This window comes from Gobius niger (assembly GCF_951799975.1).
Source record: "Gobius niger genome assembly, chromosome: 23".
NCBI classification, from domain to species: domain Eukaryota; kingdom Metazoa; phylum Chordata; class Actinopteri; order Gobiiformes; family Gobiidae; genus Gobius; species Gobius niger.
In genome coordinates this window covers 66,763-87,500 of record NC_136874.1, presented here as the reverse complement: position 1 = coordinate 87,500, position 20,738 = coordinate 66,763, and the positions used below count along the sequence as shown (strand labels likewise).

Genomic DNA, 20,738 nt, shown 5'->3' with positions numbered 1-20,738 from the left:
GTTTGTGATGTTTTTCAGCTGATTTTCAGGACAATAATGGCGCACATTAACCTCAACCAGTATCTGTCACAGGTGAGTCACGAGGCGGATTCATTTAAACACATTTAACAATAATAAACATGTGCTGAGCCTCAGTGAGACTTTAATGTTCAGATACTTTAAAGAGGGGGTATTATGCTTTTTTCAGCCACATAGCACCAGTCTATGGCACACTACAATGATGACGAAACCTTCTGTTGGTCTGTAAATGCAGTAAATTAGAATAACTGCCTTGTATAAAATTGCTCTTTCAAAATGGCGGTAGCGAAAGACTTGAAATAGGCCCCTGTCTCTTTAAGAACCTCTGACCCTTTCCGACACGCCCCCTCCACACGCTGTCTGTGGCATCACAACAACACTGCGCTCGTTGTCTCAACTGTATTGAAACTACGATCGGTGCATTTTAATGTTTATTGTTGGAAAGGAGCTGCTGTTTATCACTTTGTGAACAATGGCCACACAGGATATGATTTGGAGACGAACCTTCCACACCGGACGCTTGGAAGGGGCTCTTGCCTGAAAAATAACTGCTGTTTGGAGGCTTCTCTTTGCATCTGCCATGCCCTATGGATCTGTAACTATACCCCCATGGACGACACCAGGATCTGCAGGAGCCCATACGACTCAAAAGACGGACATTATCTGTGCAGGTGGACAGTGGTTTTTCGAGGTTACCCGTTAGCTTGTTATAATCGACTACAGCTCATTGTTGATGAAAAGTCTGTAATAAACCACAAATGTGTAGCCAGGCTCATTGTGTGATCATCGTAAAGGCTGCTTCAGTAGTTGCTGCTTTATTGACGTTATTTGTGCATAATATGCTGCCTGTTTTCAATGAATGTTGTGAAGGTGAAGGTTGTTAGCTTGTCGTGGCTAATAGTGCCTTAGCTCCGGGAGAAAACCACTCGGCTACGACTCACTGTAGATGAAATGTGAGCAATAAACTACACAATCAACAAGCCCGGCTCAGTGTGTGATCATCATAAAGGCTGCTTCAAGCAGTCGCCTGTTTTAGTGACGTTTTCAATGCATAATATGCTGCTTATATTCAGTGAATTTTCCCGTTAGCTTGTCGCGGCTAGCTTGTTAGCTCCGGGAGAAAACCACTCGGCTATGACCCATTGTAGATGAAATGTGAGCAATAAACTTCCAAATCAACAAGCCTGGCTCCTTGTGTGATCATTGTTAAACGGTTCTTTATGTGTGTGGTGGTTTTATTGACTTTATGTGTGCATATTTCTCGTTTTCACGTGATGACTCGAGGTTTAGCTTAGCATTAGCTTTCTCCGGAGGCTCTGTGCATCATCAAGGCCCAGCGCAGAACCAGCCGCTGAAATAAGCGTTCTTGTCACCGGTTTTAATCCTGGGTGTTTCGGTAACAGAAACACTGATGTGTGTCTTTGTAAAAGTCTGCTGTGGCTCCGGTTCACAACACATGAAGCTAATCCGCCATGATGACTCTGTTTACATCTTAGGGCTAGACACTGCGGGGAGGGGGTTCTGCTGAGGAGCAGTGGTTGGTTACTCGGCTGGTGACGAAAGGTCGGAGGCGTATCCTGGAGGTCGGAGGCGTTTCCTGAAGGAATCAGGCGTTTTATCCCTAAAATGGCTGCCATCGGAGTTTCTACAGATTACTCAGAAATACGTGAATGTGCCAAGGCAACACTTCAGCCATGTTTTTAATGAGGGAGTGACTTAATAACATGATGTAAAGCTTGAAAAAGTCGATTTTGCATAATACCCCCCCTTTAAGGAAATGTGGATCTTGAAAAGTGAAGTCGGACAAAAGTGACTTTAGTTTATTTAGTTTAAATATTAAAGTCTAATATTCTTCTGAACGCGTTTGTGCCGCAGCTCTGCAATGCCATCGAGAACAGAGAGGGGGCGTACTGCGCTGAGCTGCTGTCCTTCAAACACCCCCACGTGGCCAACCCCAAACTACAGGTAAATACTTTTATATCGAACTCTAACACAACGCTAACACAACAGCAACACTGAGCTAATACTACGCTAACACTAAGCTAACACTAAGCTAACACTACGCTAACACTAAGCTAACCCTAACCCCAAACTACAGGTAAATACTTTTATATCGAACTCTAACACTCCGCTAACACTCCGCTAACACTCCGCTAACACTCCGCTAACACTCCGCTAACACTCCGCTAACACTAAGCTAACCCTAACCCCAAACTACAGGTAAATACTTTTATATCGAACTCTAACACAACAGCAACACAACAGTAGCACTACACTAGCACAACGCTAACACAACAGCAACACAACTCTAACACTAAGCTAACACGAAGCTAACACTAAGCTAACACTAACCCCAAACTACAGGTAAATACTTTTATATCGAACTCTAACACTCCACTAACACTCCGCTAACACTACGCTAACACTACGCTAACACTACGCTAACACTAAGCTAACCCTAACCCCAAACTACAGGTAAATACTTTTATATCGAACTCTAAAACAACAGCAACACAACAGTAACACTGAGCTAACACTACGCTAACACTAAGCTAACACTAAGCTAACCCTAACCCCAAACTACAGGTAAATACTTTTATATCGAACTCTAACACTCCGCTAACACTCCGCTAACACTCCGCTAACACTCCGCTAACACTACGCTAACACTAAGCTAACACTAAGCTAACACTAAGCTAACCCTAACCCCAAACTACAGGTAAATACTTTTATATCGAACTCTAACACAACAGCAACACAACAGTAGCACTACGCTAACACTACGCTAACACTACGCTAACACTACGCTAACACTACGCTAACACTACGCTAACACTACACTAGCACAACGCTAACACAACAGCAACACAACACTAACACTAAGCTAACACTAAGCTAATACTAAGCTAACCCTAACCCCAAACTACAGGTAAATACTTTTATATCGAACTCTAACACAACAGCAACACAACAGTAACACTACTCTAACACTAAGCTAACACTAAGCTAACACTACGCTAACACTAAGCTAACACTAAGCTAACACTAAGCTAACACTAAGCTAACCCTAACCCCAAACTACAGGTAAATACTTTTATATCGAACTCTAACACAACAGCAACACAACAGTAACACTACTCTAACACAAAGCTAACACAAAGCTAACACAAAGCTAACACAAAGCTAACACTAAGCTAACACTACGCTAACACTACGCTAACACTACGCTAACACTACACTAACACTACAGTAATGCAACAGTAGCACTAAGCTAACACTAAGCTAACACTAAGCTAACACTAAGCTAACACTAAGCTAACACTAAGCTAACACTAAGCTAACACTACAGTAATGCAACAGTAGCACTACGCTAACACTACGCTAACACTAAGCTAACACAAACAGAAAGAACGAAACCATGACGACCATAATAACGCGTAAGAAGCTTAGCCAAGTGTTGTAGGCCTTAGCTTTCAAATGAGGCGCTTCTCTGGCCTACAAGCTTTAGATTTGGGTAAAACTGAACTGGAGAAAATATGGTTACGACGAGTGAAGACGTTAGTATTAATTTATAATATTAATGAGTCATCATGAATATTAATGAATCATCATGAATATTAATGAGTCATGAATATTAATGAGCTGTGACCCTGTTGCAGCTGCAGAGCCCGGAGGAGAAGTGTCAGAACATCCTGGAGCCTCCGTACGACGAGATGACGGCGGCTCATCTCAGGTCTGCTCTGATTGGACCACACGCTGGCTCAGGCCTGTCTCTGATTGGACCAAACTCTGGCTCAGGCCTGTCTCTGATTGGACCAAACACTGTCTCAGGCCTGTCTCTGATTGGACCAAACTCTGTCGAGTCTCAGGCCTGTCTCTGATTGGACCAAACTCTGACGAGTCTCAGGCCTGTCTCTGATTGGACCAAACTCTGACGAGTCTCAGGCCTGTCTCTGATTGGACCAAACTCTGACGAGTCTCAGGCCTGTCTCTGATTGGACCAAACTCTGACGAGTCTCAGGCCTGTCTCTGATTGGACCAAACTCTGTCTCAGGCCTGTCTCTGATTGGACCAAACTCTGTCTCAGGCCTGTCTCTGATTGGACCAAACTCTGACGAGTCTCAGGCCTGCTCTGATTGGACCAAACTCTGACGAGTCTCAGGCCTGTCACTGATTGGACCAAACTCTGACGAGTCTCAGGCCTGTCTCTGATTGGACCAAACTCTGTCTCAGGCCTGTCTCTGATTGGACCAAACTCTGTCTCAGGCCTGTCTCTGATTGGACCAAACTCTGACGAGTCTCAGGCCTGTCACTGATTGGACCAAACTCTGACGAGTCTCAGGCCTGCTCTGATTGGACCAAACTCTGACGAGTCTCAGGCCTGTCACTGATTGGACCAAACTCTGACGAGTCTCAGGCCTGTCTCTGATTGGACCAAACTCTGGCTCAGGCCTGTCTCTGATTGGTCGTGTGTTGCAGGTGCTGTCTCGCTGTCGCCAATCACGACTTCGTAGAGGCGTATAAACTGCAGACGCTGGTCGTTCAATATCCTTCATCCCTACAATAATAACAATAACTACTACAGTTACTACTATAGTAACTACTACAGTTACTACTACAGTTACTACTACAGTAACTACTACAGTTACTACTACAGTAACTACTACAGTTACTACAACAGTTACTACAACAGTTACTACAACAGTTACTACTACAGTAACTACTACAGTTACTACTAAAGTTACTACTACAGTAACTACTACAGTAACTACTACAGTTACTACTACAGTTACTACTACAGTAACTACTACAGTTACTGCTACAGTAACTACTACAGTTACTGCTACAGTTACTACTACAGTTACTACTACAGTTACTACTACAGTTACTACTACAGTAACTACTACAGTTACTGCTACAGTAACTACTACAGTTACTACTACAGTTACTACTACAGTAACTACTACAGTTACTGCTACAGTTACTGCTACAGTAACTACTACAGTAACTACTACAGTAACTACTACAGTTACTACTACAGTAACTACTACAGTTACTACTACAGTTACTGCTACAGTAACTACTACAGTTACTACTACAGTTACTACTACAGTTACTACTACAGTAACTACTACAGTTACTGCTACAGTAACTACTACAGTTACTACTACAGTTACTACTACAGTAACTACTACAGTTACTGCTACAGTTACTGCTACAGTAACTACTACAGTAACTACTACAGTAACTACTACAGTTACTACTACAGTAACTACTACAGTTACTACTACAGTAACTACTACAGTTACTACTACAGTAACTACTACAGTTACTACTACAGTTATTACTACAGTAACTACTACAGTTACTGCTACAGTAACTACTACAGTTACTGCTACAGTAACTACTACAGTTACTGCTACAGTAACTACTACAGTAACTACTACAGTAACTACTACAGTTACTACTACAGTAACTACTACAGTTACTACTACAGTAACTACTACAGTTACTACTACAGTAACTACTACAGTTACTACTACAGTTATTACTACAGTAACTACTACAGTTACTACTACAGTAACTACTACAGTTACTGCTACAGTTACTACTACAGTTACTACTACAGTAACTACTACAGTTACTGCTACAGTAACTACTACAGTTACTACTACAGTTACTACTACAGTAACTACTACAGTTACTGCTACAGTTACTGCTACAGTAACTACTACAGTAACTACTACAGTAACTACTACAGTTACTACTACAGTAACTACTACAGTTACTACTACAGTTACTACTACAGTTACTACTACAGTTACTACTACAGTTACTACTACAGTAACTACTACAGTTACTACTACAGTTACTACTACAGTTACTACTACAGTTACTACTACAGTTACTACTACAGTAACTACTACAGTTACTACTACAGTTACTACTACAGTTACTACTACAGTTACTACTACAGTTACTACTACAGTTACTACTACAGTTACTACTACAGTAACTACTACAGTTACTACTACAGTAACTACTACAGTTACTACTACAGGTACTACTACAGTTACTGCTACAGTTACTACTACAGTTACTACTACAGTTACTACTACAGTTACTACTACAGTTATTACTACAGTAACTACTACAGTTACTACTACAGTTACTACTACAGTTACTACTACAGTTACTGCTACAGTTACTACTACAGTTACTGCTACAGTTACTACTACAGTTACTACTACAGTTATTACTACAGTTACTACTACAGTTACTACTACAGTTACTGCTACAGTAACTACTACAGTTACTACTACAGTTACTGCTACAGTTACTACTACAGTTACTGCTACAGTTACTACTACAGTTACTACTACAGTAACTACTACAGTTACTACTACAGTTACTACTACAGTTACTACTACAGTTACTACTACAGTAACTACTACAGTTACTACTACAGTTACTACTACAGTAACTACTACAGTTACTACTACAGTTACTGCTACAGTTACTACTACAGTAACTACTACAGTTACTGCTACAGTAACTACTACAGTTACTACTACAGTTACTACTACAGTAACTACTACAGTTACTGCTACAGTTACTGCTACAGTAACTACTACAGTAACTACTACAGTAACTACTACAGTTACTACTACAGTAACTACTACAGTTACTGCTACAGTTACTACTACAGTTACTACTACAGTTACTACTACAGTTACTACTACAGGTACTACTACAGTTACTACTACAGTTACTACTACAGTTACTGCTACAGTTACTACTACAGTAACTACTACAGTTACTGCTACAGTAACTACTACAGTTACTACTACAGTTACTACTACAGTAACTACTACAGTTACTGCTACAGTTACTGCTACAGTAACTACTACAGTAACTACTACAGTAACTACTACAGTAACTACTACAGTTACTACTACAGTTACTACTACAGTTACTACTACAGTTACTACTACAGTTACTGCTACAGTTACTACTACAGTTACTACTACAGTTATTACTACAGTTACTACTACAGTTACTACTACAGTTACTACTACAGTAACTACTACAGTAACTACTACAGTAACTACTACAGTTACTACTACAGTTACTACTACAGTAACTACTACAGTTACTACTACAGTTACTACTACAGTTACTACTACAGTTACTACTACAGTAACTACTACAGTAACTACTACAGTTACTACTACAGTTACTACAGTAACTTGTCCTGCAGACTGTGCTCTTCTTTAACGTCCCCACAGCGTTCCTCAGGGCCTTCCAGCAGCACAAGGAGGAGAACTGGTGAGTCCTTTTCTAACTTTGCCTCAGTTTAAAAGGATCTGGTTTGAAACATCTGGTCAGTGACAGATGAGATGTCAGAGTTTCTAAAGTGTTGTTTTTCAGGGCGCTGCCGCTGATGTTCTCCGTGACCCTCGACCTGCGCGTCTTCGCCAACAGCGTGAGGAGCCGCTTCATTTCTCCATCTGTGTCTGAACCCTTTATTCCTGAGATGTTTCTTTAACCCTCAGGCCGAGCAGCAGCTGCAGAAAAAGGGCAAAGACAATCCTGGAGAAATGTTGGAGAAAGCAGCGGAACAACTGATGAGCTGCTTCAGGGTCTGCGCCAGCGACAAGTGAGAAGCTTTAGATTCGACTCTTTAGATTCGACTCTTTAGATTCGACTCTTTAGGTTCGACTCTTTAGGTTCGACTCTTTAGATTCAACTCTTTAGGTTCGACTCTTTAGATTCAACTCTTTAGGTTCAACTCTTTAGATTCAACTCTTTAGATTCAACTCTTTAGGTTCAACTCTTTAGATTCGACTCTTTAGATTCAACTCTTTAGGTTCGACTCTTTAGATTCAACTCTTTAGGTTCAACTCTTTAGATTCAACTCTTTAGGTTCAACTCTTTAGATTCAACTCTTTAGATTCGACTCTTTAGATTCGACTCTTTAGATTCGACTCTTTAGATTCAACTCTTTAGGTTCAACTCTTTAGATTCAACTCTTTAGATTCGACTCTTTAGATTTGACTCTTTAGATTCAACTCTTTAGGTTCAACTCTTTAGATTCAACTCTTTAGATTCAACTCTTTAGATTCAACTCTTTAGGTTCAACTCTTTAGATTCAACTCTTTAGGTTCAACTCTTTAGATTCAACTCTTTAGGTTCAACTCTTTAGGTTCAACTCTTTAGATTCAACTCTTTAGATTCAACTCTTTAGGTTCAACTCTTTAGATTCAACTCTTTAGGTTCAACTCTTTAGGTTCGACTCTTTAGATTCGACTCTTTAGGTTCGACTCTTTAGGTTCGACTCTTTAGATTCAACTCTTTAGGTTCAACTCTTTAGATTCAACTCTTTAGGTTCAACTCTTTAGATTCAACTCTTTAGATTCGACTCTTTAGATTCGACTCTTTAGATTCGACTCTTTAGATTCAACTCTTTAGGTTCAACTCTTTAGATTCAACTCTTTAGATTCAACTCTTTAGGTTCAACTCTTTAGATTCGACTCTTTAGATTCGACTCTTTAGATTCAACTCTTTAGATTCAACTCTTTAGATTCAACTCTTTAGATTCAACTCTTTAGGTTCAACTCTTTAGATTCAACTCTTTAGGTTCAACTCTTTAGATTCAACTCTTTAGATTCGACTCTTTAGATTCGACTCTTTAGATTCGACTCTTTAGGTTCGACTCTTTAGGTTCAACTCTTTAGGTTCGACTCTTTAGGTTCGACTCTTTAGGTTCGACTCTTTAGATTCGACTCTTTAGATTCAACTCTTTAGATTCAACTCTTTAGATTCAACTCTTTAGGTTCAACTCTTTAGGTTCGACTCTTTAGGTTCGACTCTTTAGGTTCGACTCTTTAGATTCGACTCTTTAGATTCAACTCTTTAGATTCAACTCTTTAGATTCAACTCTTTAGGTTCAACTCTTTAGGTTCGACTCTTTAGGTTCGACTCTTTAGATTCGACTCTTTAGATTCAACTCTTTAGATTCGACTCTTTAGGTTCGACTCTTTAGATTCGACTCTTTAGGTTCAACTCTTTAGGTTCAACTCTTTAGATTCAACTCTTTAGATTCAACTCTTTAGATTCAACTCTTTAGATTCAAGGCTTTAGGTTCGACTCTTTAGATTCGACTCTTTAGGTTCGACTCTTTAGATTCAACTCTTTAGATTCAAGGCTTTAGGTTCAACTCTTTAGATTCGACTCGATGAATTGGTGACCCCAGACTAAACATCACTTGTGATTTTCGTCCTGACTCGCTCTCTCTGTTCCAGCCGCGCCGGGATCGATGACTCGAAGAAGTGGGGGATGATGTTTCTGAGTAACCAGCTCTTTAAGATCTACTTTAAGGTGCGTGTAAGGTGCATGTTTAAGCTTTAGTGAAGTTTGGAGCGATCTCACCTGCAGTGTCACCCAAACCTCCAGCAGGGGGCTCCAAAGGAACAACGATGTCCTGCCATGAGCACCGGTTCAAAGCGGTTCCATTTAAACACATGAGAAAAACATATATTGTCATTTGAAGTTTTAATGTAAAAAATAAGGCGTTTTATTGCCTAAAAATGCCCAATATTCTCCATAAAATCTGAATAACAGATCGAGCCAGTTGGTTTTCATGGTTTCACTGGTGTTTTTTTTTTCTTTTTTAATATTTATAACAACCCTCTGATAAAACATTTAATACATGGCTAAGTCTAAGGCTGTAGGAGAAACTAAAGTGGAAAAAAACTGATTATTGATTATGTGTTTCAGATCAATAAGCTGCACTTGTGTTATTGATTATTGTTTCAGATCAATAAGCTGCACTTGTGTTATTGATTATTGTTTCAGATCAATAAGCTGCACTTGTGTTATTGATTATTGTTTCAGATCAATAAGCTGCACTTGTGTTATTGATTATTGTTTCAGATCAATAAGCTGCACTTGTGTAAACCTCTGGTCAGAGCCATCGACAGCTCAAACCTGAAGAACGACTTCAGCCGAGCTCAGACGGTCACTTATAAATACTACGTGGGACGAAAGGCCATGTTCGACTCGGACTTTAAACCAGGTACAAATACTGCAGTTACTACAGTACTACAGTACTACAGTACTACAATACTACAGTACTACAATACTATAATACTACAGTACTATAATACTACAGTACTACTGCACTGACTCCTTCTGTTTCAGCTGAGGAGTGTTTGTCTTATTCCTTCGATCACTGTCATCGATCGAGTCAGAAAAACAAACGCCGAATCCTCATCTACCTGCTGCCCGTCAAGATGCTGCTGGTAACTACAGCTAACTACCAACCCCTAACTACCAACCACTAACTACCGACCCCTAAGTACCAACCCCTAACTACCAACCACTAACTACCACCCACTAACTACCAACCCCTAACTACCGACCCCTAAGTACCAACCCCTAACTACCAACCACTAACTACCACCCACTAACTACCAACCCCTAACTACCGACCCCTAACTACCAACCCCTAACTACCAACCACTAACTACCACCCACTAACTACCAACCCCTAACTACCGACCCCTAACTACCGACCACTAACTACCAACACCTAACTACCAACAGCTAACTACCGACCCCTAACTACCAACCCCTAACTACCGACCCCTAACTACCAACCCCTAACTACCAACCCCTAACTACCAACCCCTAACTACCAACCCCTAACTACCAACCCCTAACTACCAACCCCTAACTACCGACCCCTAACTACCGACCCCTAACTACCGACCCCTAACTACCGACCCCTAACTACCGACCCCTAACTACCGACCCCTAACTACCAACCCCTAACTACCAACCCCTAACTACCGACCCCTAACTACCAACCCCTAACTACCGACCCCTAACTACCAACCCCTAACTACCAACCCCTAACTACCGACCCCTAACTACCAACCCCTAACTACCAACCCCTAACTACCGACCCCTAACTACCAACCCCTAACTACCGACCCCTAACTACCGACCCCTAACTACCAACCCCTAACTACCAACCACTAACTACCAACCCCTAACTACCAACCCCTAACTACCGACCCCTAACTACCGACCCCTAACTACCGACCCCTAACTACCGACCCCTAACTACCAACCCCTAACTACCGACCCCTAACTACCGACCCCTAACTACCAACCCCTAACTACCAACCACTAACTACCAACCCCTAACTACCAACCCCTAACTACCGACCCCTAACTACCGACCCCTAACTACCGACCCCTAACTACCAACCCCTAACTACCGACCCCTAACTACCAACCCCTAACTACCAACCCCTAACTACCAACCCCTAACTACCAACCCCTAACTACCGACCCCTAACTACCAACCCCTAACTACCGACCCCTAACTACCACCCACTAACTACCAACCCCTAACTACCAACCCCTAACTACCAACCCCTAACTACCGACCCCTAACTACCGACCCCTAACTACCGACCCCTAACTACCAACCCCTAACTACCAACATGTTCTTACCTGAGCTGAGACATGTTCTTACCTGAGCTGAGACATGTTCTTACCTGAGCTGTGACATGTTCTTACCTGAGCTGAGATATGTTCTTACCTGAGCTGAGACATGTTCTTACCTGAGCTGAGATATGTTCTTACCTGAGCTGAGATATGTTCTTACCTGAGCTGAGACATGTTCTTACCTGAGCTGTGACATGTTCTTACCTGAGCTGAGATATGTTCTTACCTGAGCTGAGATATGTTCTTACCTGAGCTGAGACATGTTCTTACCTGAGCTGTGACATGTTCTTACCTGAGCTGAGATATGTTCTTACCTGAGCTGAGATATGTTCTTACCTGAGCTGAGATATGTTCTTACCTGAGCTGTGACATGTTCTTACCTGAGCTGAGACATGTTCTTACCTGAGCTGTGACATGTTCTTACCTGAGCTGAGATATGTTCTTACCTGAGCTGAGATATGTTCTTACCTGAGCTGAGATATGTTCTTACCTGAGCTGAGACATGTTCTTACCTGAGCTGTGACATGTTCTTACCTGAGCTGAGATATGTTCTTACCTGAGCTGAGACATGTTCTTACCTGAGCTGTGACATGTTCTTACCTGAGCTGAGATATGTTCTTACCTGAGCTGAGATATGTTCTTACCTGAGCTGAGACATGTTCTTACCTGAGCTGAGACATGTTCTTACCTGAGCTGAGACATGTTCTTACCTGAGCTGAGACATGTTCTTACCTGAGCTGAGATATGTTCTTACCTGAGCTGAGACATGTTCTTACCTGAGCTGAGACATGTTCTTACCTGAGCTGAGATATGTTCTTACCTGAGCTGAGACATGTTCTTACCTGAGCTGAGACATGTTCTTACCTGAGCTGAGACATGTTCTTACCTGAGCTGAGATATGTTCTTACCTGAGCTGAGACATGTTCTTACCTGAGCTGAGACATGTTCTTACCTGAGCTGAGATATGTTCTTACCTGAGCTGAGACATGTTCTTACCTGAGCTGAGATATGTTCTTACCTGAGCTGAGACATGTTCTTACCTGAGCTGAGACATGTTCTTACCTGAGCTGAGACATGTTCTTACCTGAGCTGAGACATGTTCTTACCTGAGCTGAGACATGTTCTTACCTGAGCTGAGACATGTTCTTACCTGAGCTGAGATATGTTCTTACCTGAGCTGAGACATGTTCTTACCTGAGCTGAGACATGTTCTTACCTGAGCTGAGATATGTTCTTACCTGAGCTGAGACATGTTCTTACCTGAGCTGAGACGAGTTCTTACCTGAGCTGAGACATGTTCTTACCTGAGCTGAGACGAGTTCTTACCTGAGCTGAGACGAGTTCTTACCTGAGCTGAGACGAGTTCTTACCTGAGCTGTGACATGTTCTTACCTGAGCTGTGACGAGTTCTTACCTGAGCTGAGATATGTTCTTACCTGAGCTGAGACGAGTTCTTACCTGAGCTGAGATATGTTCTTACCTGAGCTGAGATATGTTCTTATCTGAGCTGAGATATGTTCTTATCTGAGCTGAGATATGTTCTTACCTGAGCTGAGACGAGTTCTTACCTGAGCTGAGATATGTTCTTATCTGAGCTGAGATATGTTCTTACCTGAGCTGAGACGAGTTCTTACCTGAGCTGAGATATGTTCTTACCTGAGCTGAGACGAGTTCTTACCTGAGCTGAGACGAGTTCTTACCTGAGCTGAGACGAGTTCTTACCTGAGCTGAGACGAGTTCTTACCTGAGCTGTGACATGTTCTTATCTGAGCTGAGATATGTTCTTACCTGAGCTGAGACGAGTTCTTACCTGAGCTGAGATATGTTCTTACCTGAGCTGAGACGAGTTCTTACCTGAGCTGAGACGAGTTCTTACCTGAGCTGAGATATGTTCTTACCTGAGCTGAGACGAGTTCTTACCTGAGCTGAGATATGTTCTTACCTGAGCTGAGACGAGTTCTTATCTGAGCTGAGATATGTTCTTACCTGAGCTGAGACGAGTTCTTACCTGAGCTGAGATATGTTCTTACCTGAGCTGAGACGAGTTCTTACCTGAGCTGAGACATGTTCTTACCTGAGCTGAGATATGTTCTTACCTGAGCTGAGACATGTTCTTACCTGAGCTGAGATATGTTCTTACCTGAGCTGAGATATGTTCTTACCTGAGCTGAGACATGTTCTTACCTGAGCTGAGACATGTTCTTACCTGAGCTGAGACATGTTCTTACCTGAGCTATGTTCTTACCTGAGCTGAGACATGTTCTTACCTGAGCTGAGATATGTTCTTACCTGAGCTGAGATCTGTTCTTACCTGAGCTGAGACATGTTCTTACCTGAGCTGAGACATGTTCTTACCTGAGCTGAGACATGTTCTTACCTGAGCTGAGATATGTTCTTACCTGAGCTGAGACATGTTCTTCCCTGAGCTGAGATATGTTCTTACCTGAGCTGAGACATGTTCTTACCTGAGCTGAGATATGTTCTTACCTGAGCTGAGATATGTTCTTACCTGAGCTGAGACATGTTCTTACCTGAGCTGAGATATGTTCTTACCTGAGCTGAGACATGTTCTTACCTGAGCTGAGACATGTTCTTACCTGAGCTGAGATATGTTCTTACCTGAGCTGAGACATGTTCTTACCTGAGCTGAGACGAGTTCTTACCTGAGCTGAGACATGTTCTTACCTGAGCTGAGACGAGTTCTTACCTGAGCTGAGACGAGTTCTTACCTGAGCTGAGACGAGTTCTTACCTGAGCTGTGACATGTTCTTACCTGAGCTGTGACGAGTTCTTACCTGAGCTGAGATATGTTCTTACCTGAGCTGAGACGAGTTCTTACCTGAGCTGAGATATGTTCTTACCTGAGCTGAGATATGTTCTTATCTGAGCTGAGATATGTTCTTATCTGAGCTGAGATATGTTCTTACCTGAGCTGAGACGAGTTCTTACCTGAGCTGAGATATGTTCTTATCTGAGCTGAGATATGTTCTTACCTGAGCTGAGACGAGTTCTTACCTGAGCTGAGATATGTTCTTACCTGAGCTGAGACGAGTTCTTACCTGAGCTGAGACGAGTTCTTACCTGAGCTGAGACGAGTTCTTACCTGAGCTGAGACGAGTTCTTACCTGAGCTGTGACATGTTCTTATCTGAGCTGAGATATGTTCTTACCTGAGCTGAGACGAGTTCTTACCTGAGCTGAGATATGTTCTTACCTGAGCTGAGACGAGTTCTTACCTGAGCTGAGACGAGTTCTTACCTGAGCTGAGATATGTTCTTACCTGAGCTGAGACGAGTTCTTACCTGAGCTGAGATATGTTCTTACCTGAGCTGAGACGAGTTCTTATCTGAGCTGAGATATGTTCTTACCTGAGCTGAGACGAGTTCTTACCTGAGCTGAGATATGTTCTTACCTGAGCTGAGACGAGTTCTTACCTGAGCTGAGACATGTTCTTACCTGAGCTGAGATATGTTCTTACCTGAGCTGAGACATGTTCTTACCTGAGCTGAGATATGTTCTTACCTGAGCTGAGATATGTTCTTACCTGAGCTGAGACATGTTCTTACCTGAGCTGAGACATGTTCTTACCTGAGCTGAGACATGTTCTTACCTGAGCTATGTTCTTACCTGAGCTGAGACATGTTCTTACCTGAGCTGAGATATGTTCTTACCTGAGCTGAGATCTGTTCTTACCTGAGCTGAGACATGTTCTTACCTGAGCTGAGACATGTTCTTACCTGAGCTGAGACATGTTCTTACCTGAGCTGAGATATGTTCTTACCTGAGCTGAGACATGTTCTTCCCTGAGCTGAGATATGTTCTTACCTGAGCTGAGACATGTTCTTACCTGAGCTGAGATATGTTCTTACCTGAGCTGAGATATGTTCTTACCTGAGCTGAGACATGTTCTTACCTGAGCTGAGATATGTTCTTACCTGAGCTGAGACATGTTCTTACCTGAGCTGAGACATGTTCTTACCTGAGCTGAGATATGTTCTACCTGAGCTGAGACGAGTTCTTTAGGACCTGTCTGATCTTCAGTCACGTAAACACAGACGGCGTTAGCATTTAGCCTCTCCCTCTCTCCTCTATAGCGTTAGCATTTAGCCTCTCCCTCTCTCCTCTATAGCTCCAAAACAGGTCAAGATAGAAGCTACCAAGCTCTTCCACGTTTTCCCTGTTTAAATATGGTTACGTGAAGTGTTCCACTACAAAGTAAAATTACACACAATTAAACAATGTGGATTTTCTAAGCGGATAAAAGGGGGAACTATATTGTAAGGCGTAATAATACCAGGAGGAGTTCGGCATCTGCACAGTGAAGGGAAGATTACTGCGCGGATTTCATGCTGATGATGTCACTGTGTTGTGTTCAGGGTCACATGCTGATGATGTCACTGTGTTCAGGGTCACATGCTGATGATGTCACTGTGTTCAGGGTCACATGCTGATGATGTCACTGTGTTGTGTTCAGGGTCACATGCTGATGATGTCACTGTGTTCAGGGTCACATGCTGATGATGTCACTGTGTTCAGGGTCACATGCTGATGATGTCACTGTGTTGTGTTCAGGGTCACATGCTGATGATGTCACTGTGTTCAGGGTCACATGCTGATGATGTCACTGTGTTCAGGGTCACATGCTGATGATGTCACTGTGTTCAGGGTCACATGCTGATGATGTCACTGTGTTGTGTTCAGGGTCACATGCTGATGATGTCACTGTGTTCAGGGTCACATGCTGATGATGTCACTGTGTTCAGGGTCACATGCTGATGATGTCACTGTGTTCAGGGTCACATGCTGATGATGTCACTGTGTTCAGGGTCACATGCTGATGATGTCACTGTGTTGTGTTCAGGGTCACATGCTGATGATGTCACTGTGTTCAGGGTCACATGCTGATGATGTCACTGTGTTGTGTTCAGGGTCACATGCTGATGATGTCACTGTGTTCAGGGTCACATGCTGATGATGTCACTGTGTTCAGGGTCACATGCCGACGCTGCAGCTGCTGCGGAAATACGACCTTATGCAGTTCAGCGACGTCACTAAAGGAGTCAGGTATAAATACTACAAATACTATCAATACTACAAATACTATCAATACTACAAATACTATCAATACTACAAATACTATCAATACTACAAATACTATCAATACTACAAATACTATCAATACTACAAATACTATCAATATCGTCCGTCCATTTTCTTCCACTGGTCCAATACCGGGTGGTGGGGGCGGCTGTAGAACCAGCGCCTGTAGCGCCCCCTGCAGGTCTCTCATGAGGAGACCCTACAGGATCATTCAGGCTCAAACCTGCTGCTCCAGTCTGTGTACTGTAGTCCTGTATGTAAGTACTGTAGTAGTAGTATTCTGTGTACTCTTGTGTACTCTCAGAGAGGGAAACCTGCTGCTCCAGTCTGTGTACTAAATACCTGTATGTAAGTACTGTAGTAGTATTCTGTGTACTCTTGTGTACTCTCAGAGAGGGAAACCTGCTGCTCCAGTCTGTGTACTGTAGTCCTGTATGTAAGTACTGTAGTAGTATTCTGTGTACTCTTGTGTACTCTCAGAGAGGGAAACCTGCTGCTCTAGCCTGTGTACTATAGTCCTGTATGTAAGTACTGTAGTAGTATTCTGTGTACTCTTGTGTACTCTCAGAGAGGGAAACCTGCTGCTGCTGAACGAGGCGCTGAACAAACACGAGACGTTCTTCATTCGTTGTGGAATCTTCCTGATTTTAGAGAAACTGAAGATCATCACCTTCAGGAACCTCTTCAAGAAAGTGTGAGTACTTCTACTGCAAATACTACTACAAAGAGTACCGCAAAGACTACTGAAAATACTACTGCAAAGACTACTGTAGTACTACTACTACAACTACTACTACCACTACAGGAACCTGTTGAAGAAAATACTTCTCCTACGAACATTTTCACTTTGACGTCTCCACAAACTCACCACTGAAATGTTCTGAAACAGAGGCTCCAAACCCGTGTACTTACTGTGTACTTACTGTGTACTTACTGTGTACTTACTGTGTACTTACTGTGTACTTACTGTGTACTTACTGCAGACTTACTGTGTACTTACTGCGTACTTACTGCGTACTTACTGTGTACTTACTGCGTACTTACGGTGTACTTACTGCGTACTTACTGTGTACTTACTGTGTACTTACTGCGTACTTACGGTGTACTTACGGTGTACTTACTGTGTACTTACTGCGTACTTACGGTGTACTTACGGTGTACTTACTGTGTACTTACTGCGTACTTACGGTGTACTTACTGTGTACTTACTGCGTACTTACTGTGTACTTCCTCTGTACTGTGTCCTGCTGTAGGTACCTGCTCCTGCAGACTCACTGTGTACTCTGTGTACTCTGTGTACTTTTTGTAGGTACCTGCTCCTGCAGACTCACTGTGTACTCTGTGTACTCTGTGTACTTTGTGTATTTGTGTAGGTACCTGCTCCTGCAGACTCACTGTGTACTCTGTGTACTCTGTGTACTTTGTGTATTTGTGTAGGTACCTGCTCCTGCAGACTCACTGTGTACTTTGTGTACTCTGTGTACTTTGTGTAGGTACCTGCTCCTGCAGACTCACCAGCTCCCCCTGGAGGCCTTCCTCGTGGCTCTGAGGATGATGAAGGTGGAGGACGTGGATCTGGACGAAGTTCAGTGTATCCTCGCGAACCTCATCTACATGGTACTAATACTGCAAATACTACTGCAAATACTACTGTAATACTACTGTAATACTGCTACAGAAACCAGAGTACACCAACCTCATCTACATGGTACTAATACTGCAAATACTACTGTAATACTACTGTAAATACTACTGTAATACTGCTACAGAAACCAGAGTACACCAACCTCATCTACATGGTACTAGTACTGCAAATACCACTGTAGTACTGCTTCAATACACTTACATAGGCCAAAGTACATGATACAAATACTGCAGTACCTCGTGGAGCTCTGGTCCAATCAGGACCTTTCGGCGTTTCTGAGGTTCTTAGCTTTTAAATGACGTCAGCGGGTTCAGATTTAGGTTTATTCAAAGCTGGTATCGGTTCAGTATCGGCCATTTGTAGCCGATACCTGATTGGCTTCGATATCTCTGGTGATTTGTTTGTGAACCATCGTAGAAAAGGGAAATCATCGACTGGACTGGGTTAAGTTCTCGTCACAGAAGCTGCGGAATCTACGGTTCAGGTCCAGTCGACTGAGGAAGAGTTTCGTACACAGGGCCATCGGGAAGCTGAACCCCCCCCCCCCCCCCCCCCCCCGAAGGAGGAGGAGCTTACCTGAACCCAGTCCAGTCGATGATTTAAACTTTCTACGACCCCTCGTAATAACAGAAGCTGCAGCGAGAGGTTTCTGTGATGTTTCTGTGATGTTTCTGTGATGTTTCTGTGATGTTTACTGCAGTAACTTCCAATCAAGTCACTCCAGAGGAAATAATCAAGTCTCTCTCCCCCTCTCTCTCCCCCCCCTGTCTCTCCCCCCCTGTCTCTCCCCCCCTGTCTCTCCCCTCTCTCTCTCTCCCCCCTCTCTCTCCCTCTCTCCCCCCTCTCTCCCCTCTCTCCCCCCCCCCTGTCTCTCTCCCCCCTCTCTCCCCTCTCCCCCCCCCCTGTCTCTCTCCCCCCCTCTCTCTCTCCCCCCTCTCTCTCTCCCCCCCCCCCTCTCTCCCCCCCCTCTCTCTCTCCCCCCTCTCTCTCTCTCCCCCCCCCCCTCTCTCCCCCCTCTCTCTCTCTCCCCCCCCCCCCTCTCTCCCCCCTCTCTCTCCCCCCCCCCTCTCTCTCTCCCCCTCAGGGCCACATTAAAGGATATGTGTCTCATCAACATCAGAAATTAGTCGTGTCCAAACAGAACCCATTTCCTGCTTTGTCTTCACTGTCCTGAACCACAGCTCCCATAATCCCCTGCTCCTCCAGGACCACAGCTCCCATAATCCCCTGCTCCTCCAGGACTACAGCTCCCATAATCCCCTGCTCCTCCAGGACTACAGTTCCCATAACCCCCTGCTCCTCCTCCAGGACCACAGTTCCCATAATCCCCTGCTCCTCCAGGACTACAGCTCCCATAATCCCCTGCTCCACCAGGACTACAGCTCCCATAATCCCCTGCTCCTCCAGGACCACAGCTCCCATAATCCCCTGCTCCTCCAGGACCACAGCTCCCATAATCCCCTGCTCCTCCAGGACCACAGCTCCCATAATCCCCTGCTCCTCCAGGACTACAGTTCCCATAACCCCCTGCTCCTCCTCCAGGACCACAGTTCCCATAATCCCCTGCTCCTCCAGGACTACAGCTCCCATAATCCCCTGCTCCACCAGGACTACAGCTCCCATAATCCCCTGCTCCTCCAGGACCACAGCTCCCATAATCCCCTGCTCCTCCAGGACCACAGTTCCCATAATCCCCTGCTCCTCCAGGACCACAGCTCCCATAATCCCCTGCTCCTCCAGGACCAGAGCTCCCATAATCCCCTGCTCCACCAGGACCACAGCTCCCATAATCCCCTGCTCCTCCAGGACCACAGCTCCCATAACCCCCTGCTCCTCCTCCAGGACTACAGCTCCCATAATCCCCTGCTCCTCCAGGACCACAGCTCCCATAATCCCCTGCTCCTCCAGGACCACAGCTCCCATAATCCCCTGCTCCTCCAGGACCAGAGCTCCCATAATCCCCTGCTCCACCAGGACCACAGCTCCCATAATCCCCTGCTCCTCCAGGACCACAGCTCCCATAACCCCCTGCTCCTCCTCCAGGACTACAGCTCCCATAATCCCCTGCTCCTCCAGGACTACAGCTCCCATAATCCCCTGCTCCACCAGGACTACAGCTCCCATAATCCCCTGCTCCTCCAGGACCACAGCTCCCATAATCCCCTGCTCCTCCAGGACCACAGCTCCCATAATCCCCTGCTCCTCCTCCAGGACCACAGCTCCCATAATCCCCTGCTCCTCCACCAGGACCACAGCTCCCATAATCCCCTGCTCCTCCACCAGGACCACAGCTCCCATAATCCCCTGCTCCTCCACCAGGACCACAGCTCCCATAATCCCCTGCTCCTCCAGGACTACAGCTCCCATAATCCCCTGCTCCACCAGGACTACAGTTCCCATAATCCCCTGCTCCACCAGGACTACAGCTCCCATAATCCCCTGCTCCACCAGGACTA

General features: G+C 44.1%; 1 protein-coding gene across 1 annotated transcript in view; it reads left to right on the top strand.

Annotated features, from left to right (window-relative positions):
• Positions 1 to 19,513, top strand: part of pcid2 (PCI domain containing 2) — a 19,535-nt gene extending 22 nt beyond the window's left edge. The window contains exons 1-14 of the mRNA XM_079581879.1: positions 1 to 72; positions 1,894 to 1,983; positions 3,678 to 3,751; positions 4,498 to 4,565; positions 7,308 to 7,347; positions 7,450 to 7,504; positions 7,575 to 7,678; positions 9,324 to 9,399; positions 9,955 to 10,096; positions 10,222 to 10,322; positions 16,528 to 16,601; positions 17,206 to 17,331; positions 18,131 to 18,254; positions 19,367 to 19,513. The exon at positions 1 to 72 is cut by the window's left edge and continues 22 nt beyond it. Of these exons, the coding sequence (XP_079438005.1) occupies positions 37 to 72; positions 1,894 to 1,983; positions 3,678 to 3,751; positions 4,498 to 4,565; positions 7,308 to 7,347; positions 7,450 to 7,504; positions 7,575 to 7,678; positions 9,324 to 9,399; positions 9,955 to 10,096; positions 10,222 to 10,322; positions 16,528 to 16,601; positions 17,206 to 17,331; positions 18,131 to 18,254; positions 19,367 to 19,456 (1,200 nt within the window). The 5' untranslated portion in view covers positions 1 to 36 and the 3' untranslated portion in view covers positions 19,457 to 19,513. The remainder of the gene's footprint in view (positions 73 to 1,893; positions 1,984 to 3,677; positions 3,752 to 4,497; positions 4,566 to 7,307; positions 7,348 to 7,449; positions 7,505 to 7,574; positions 7,679 to 9,323; positions 9,400 to 9,954; positions 10,097 to 10,221; positions 10,323 to 16,527; positions 16,602 to 17,205; positions 17,332 to 18,130; positions 18,255 to 19,366) is intronic.
• Positions 19,514 to 20,738: the final 1,225 nt, after the last annotated feature.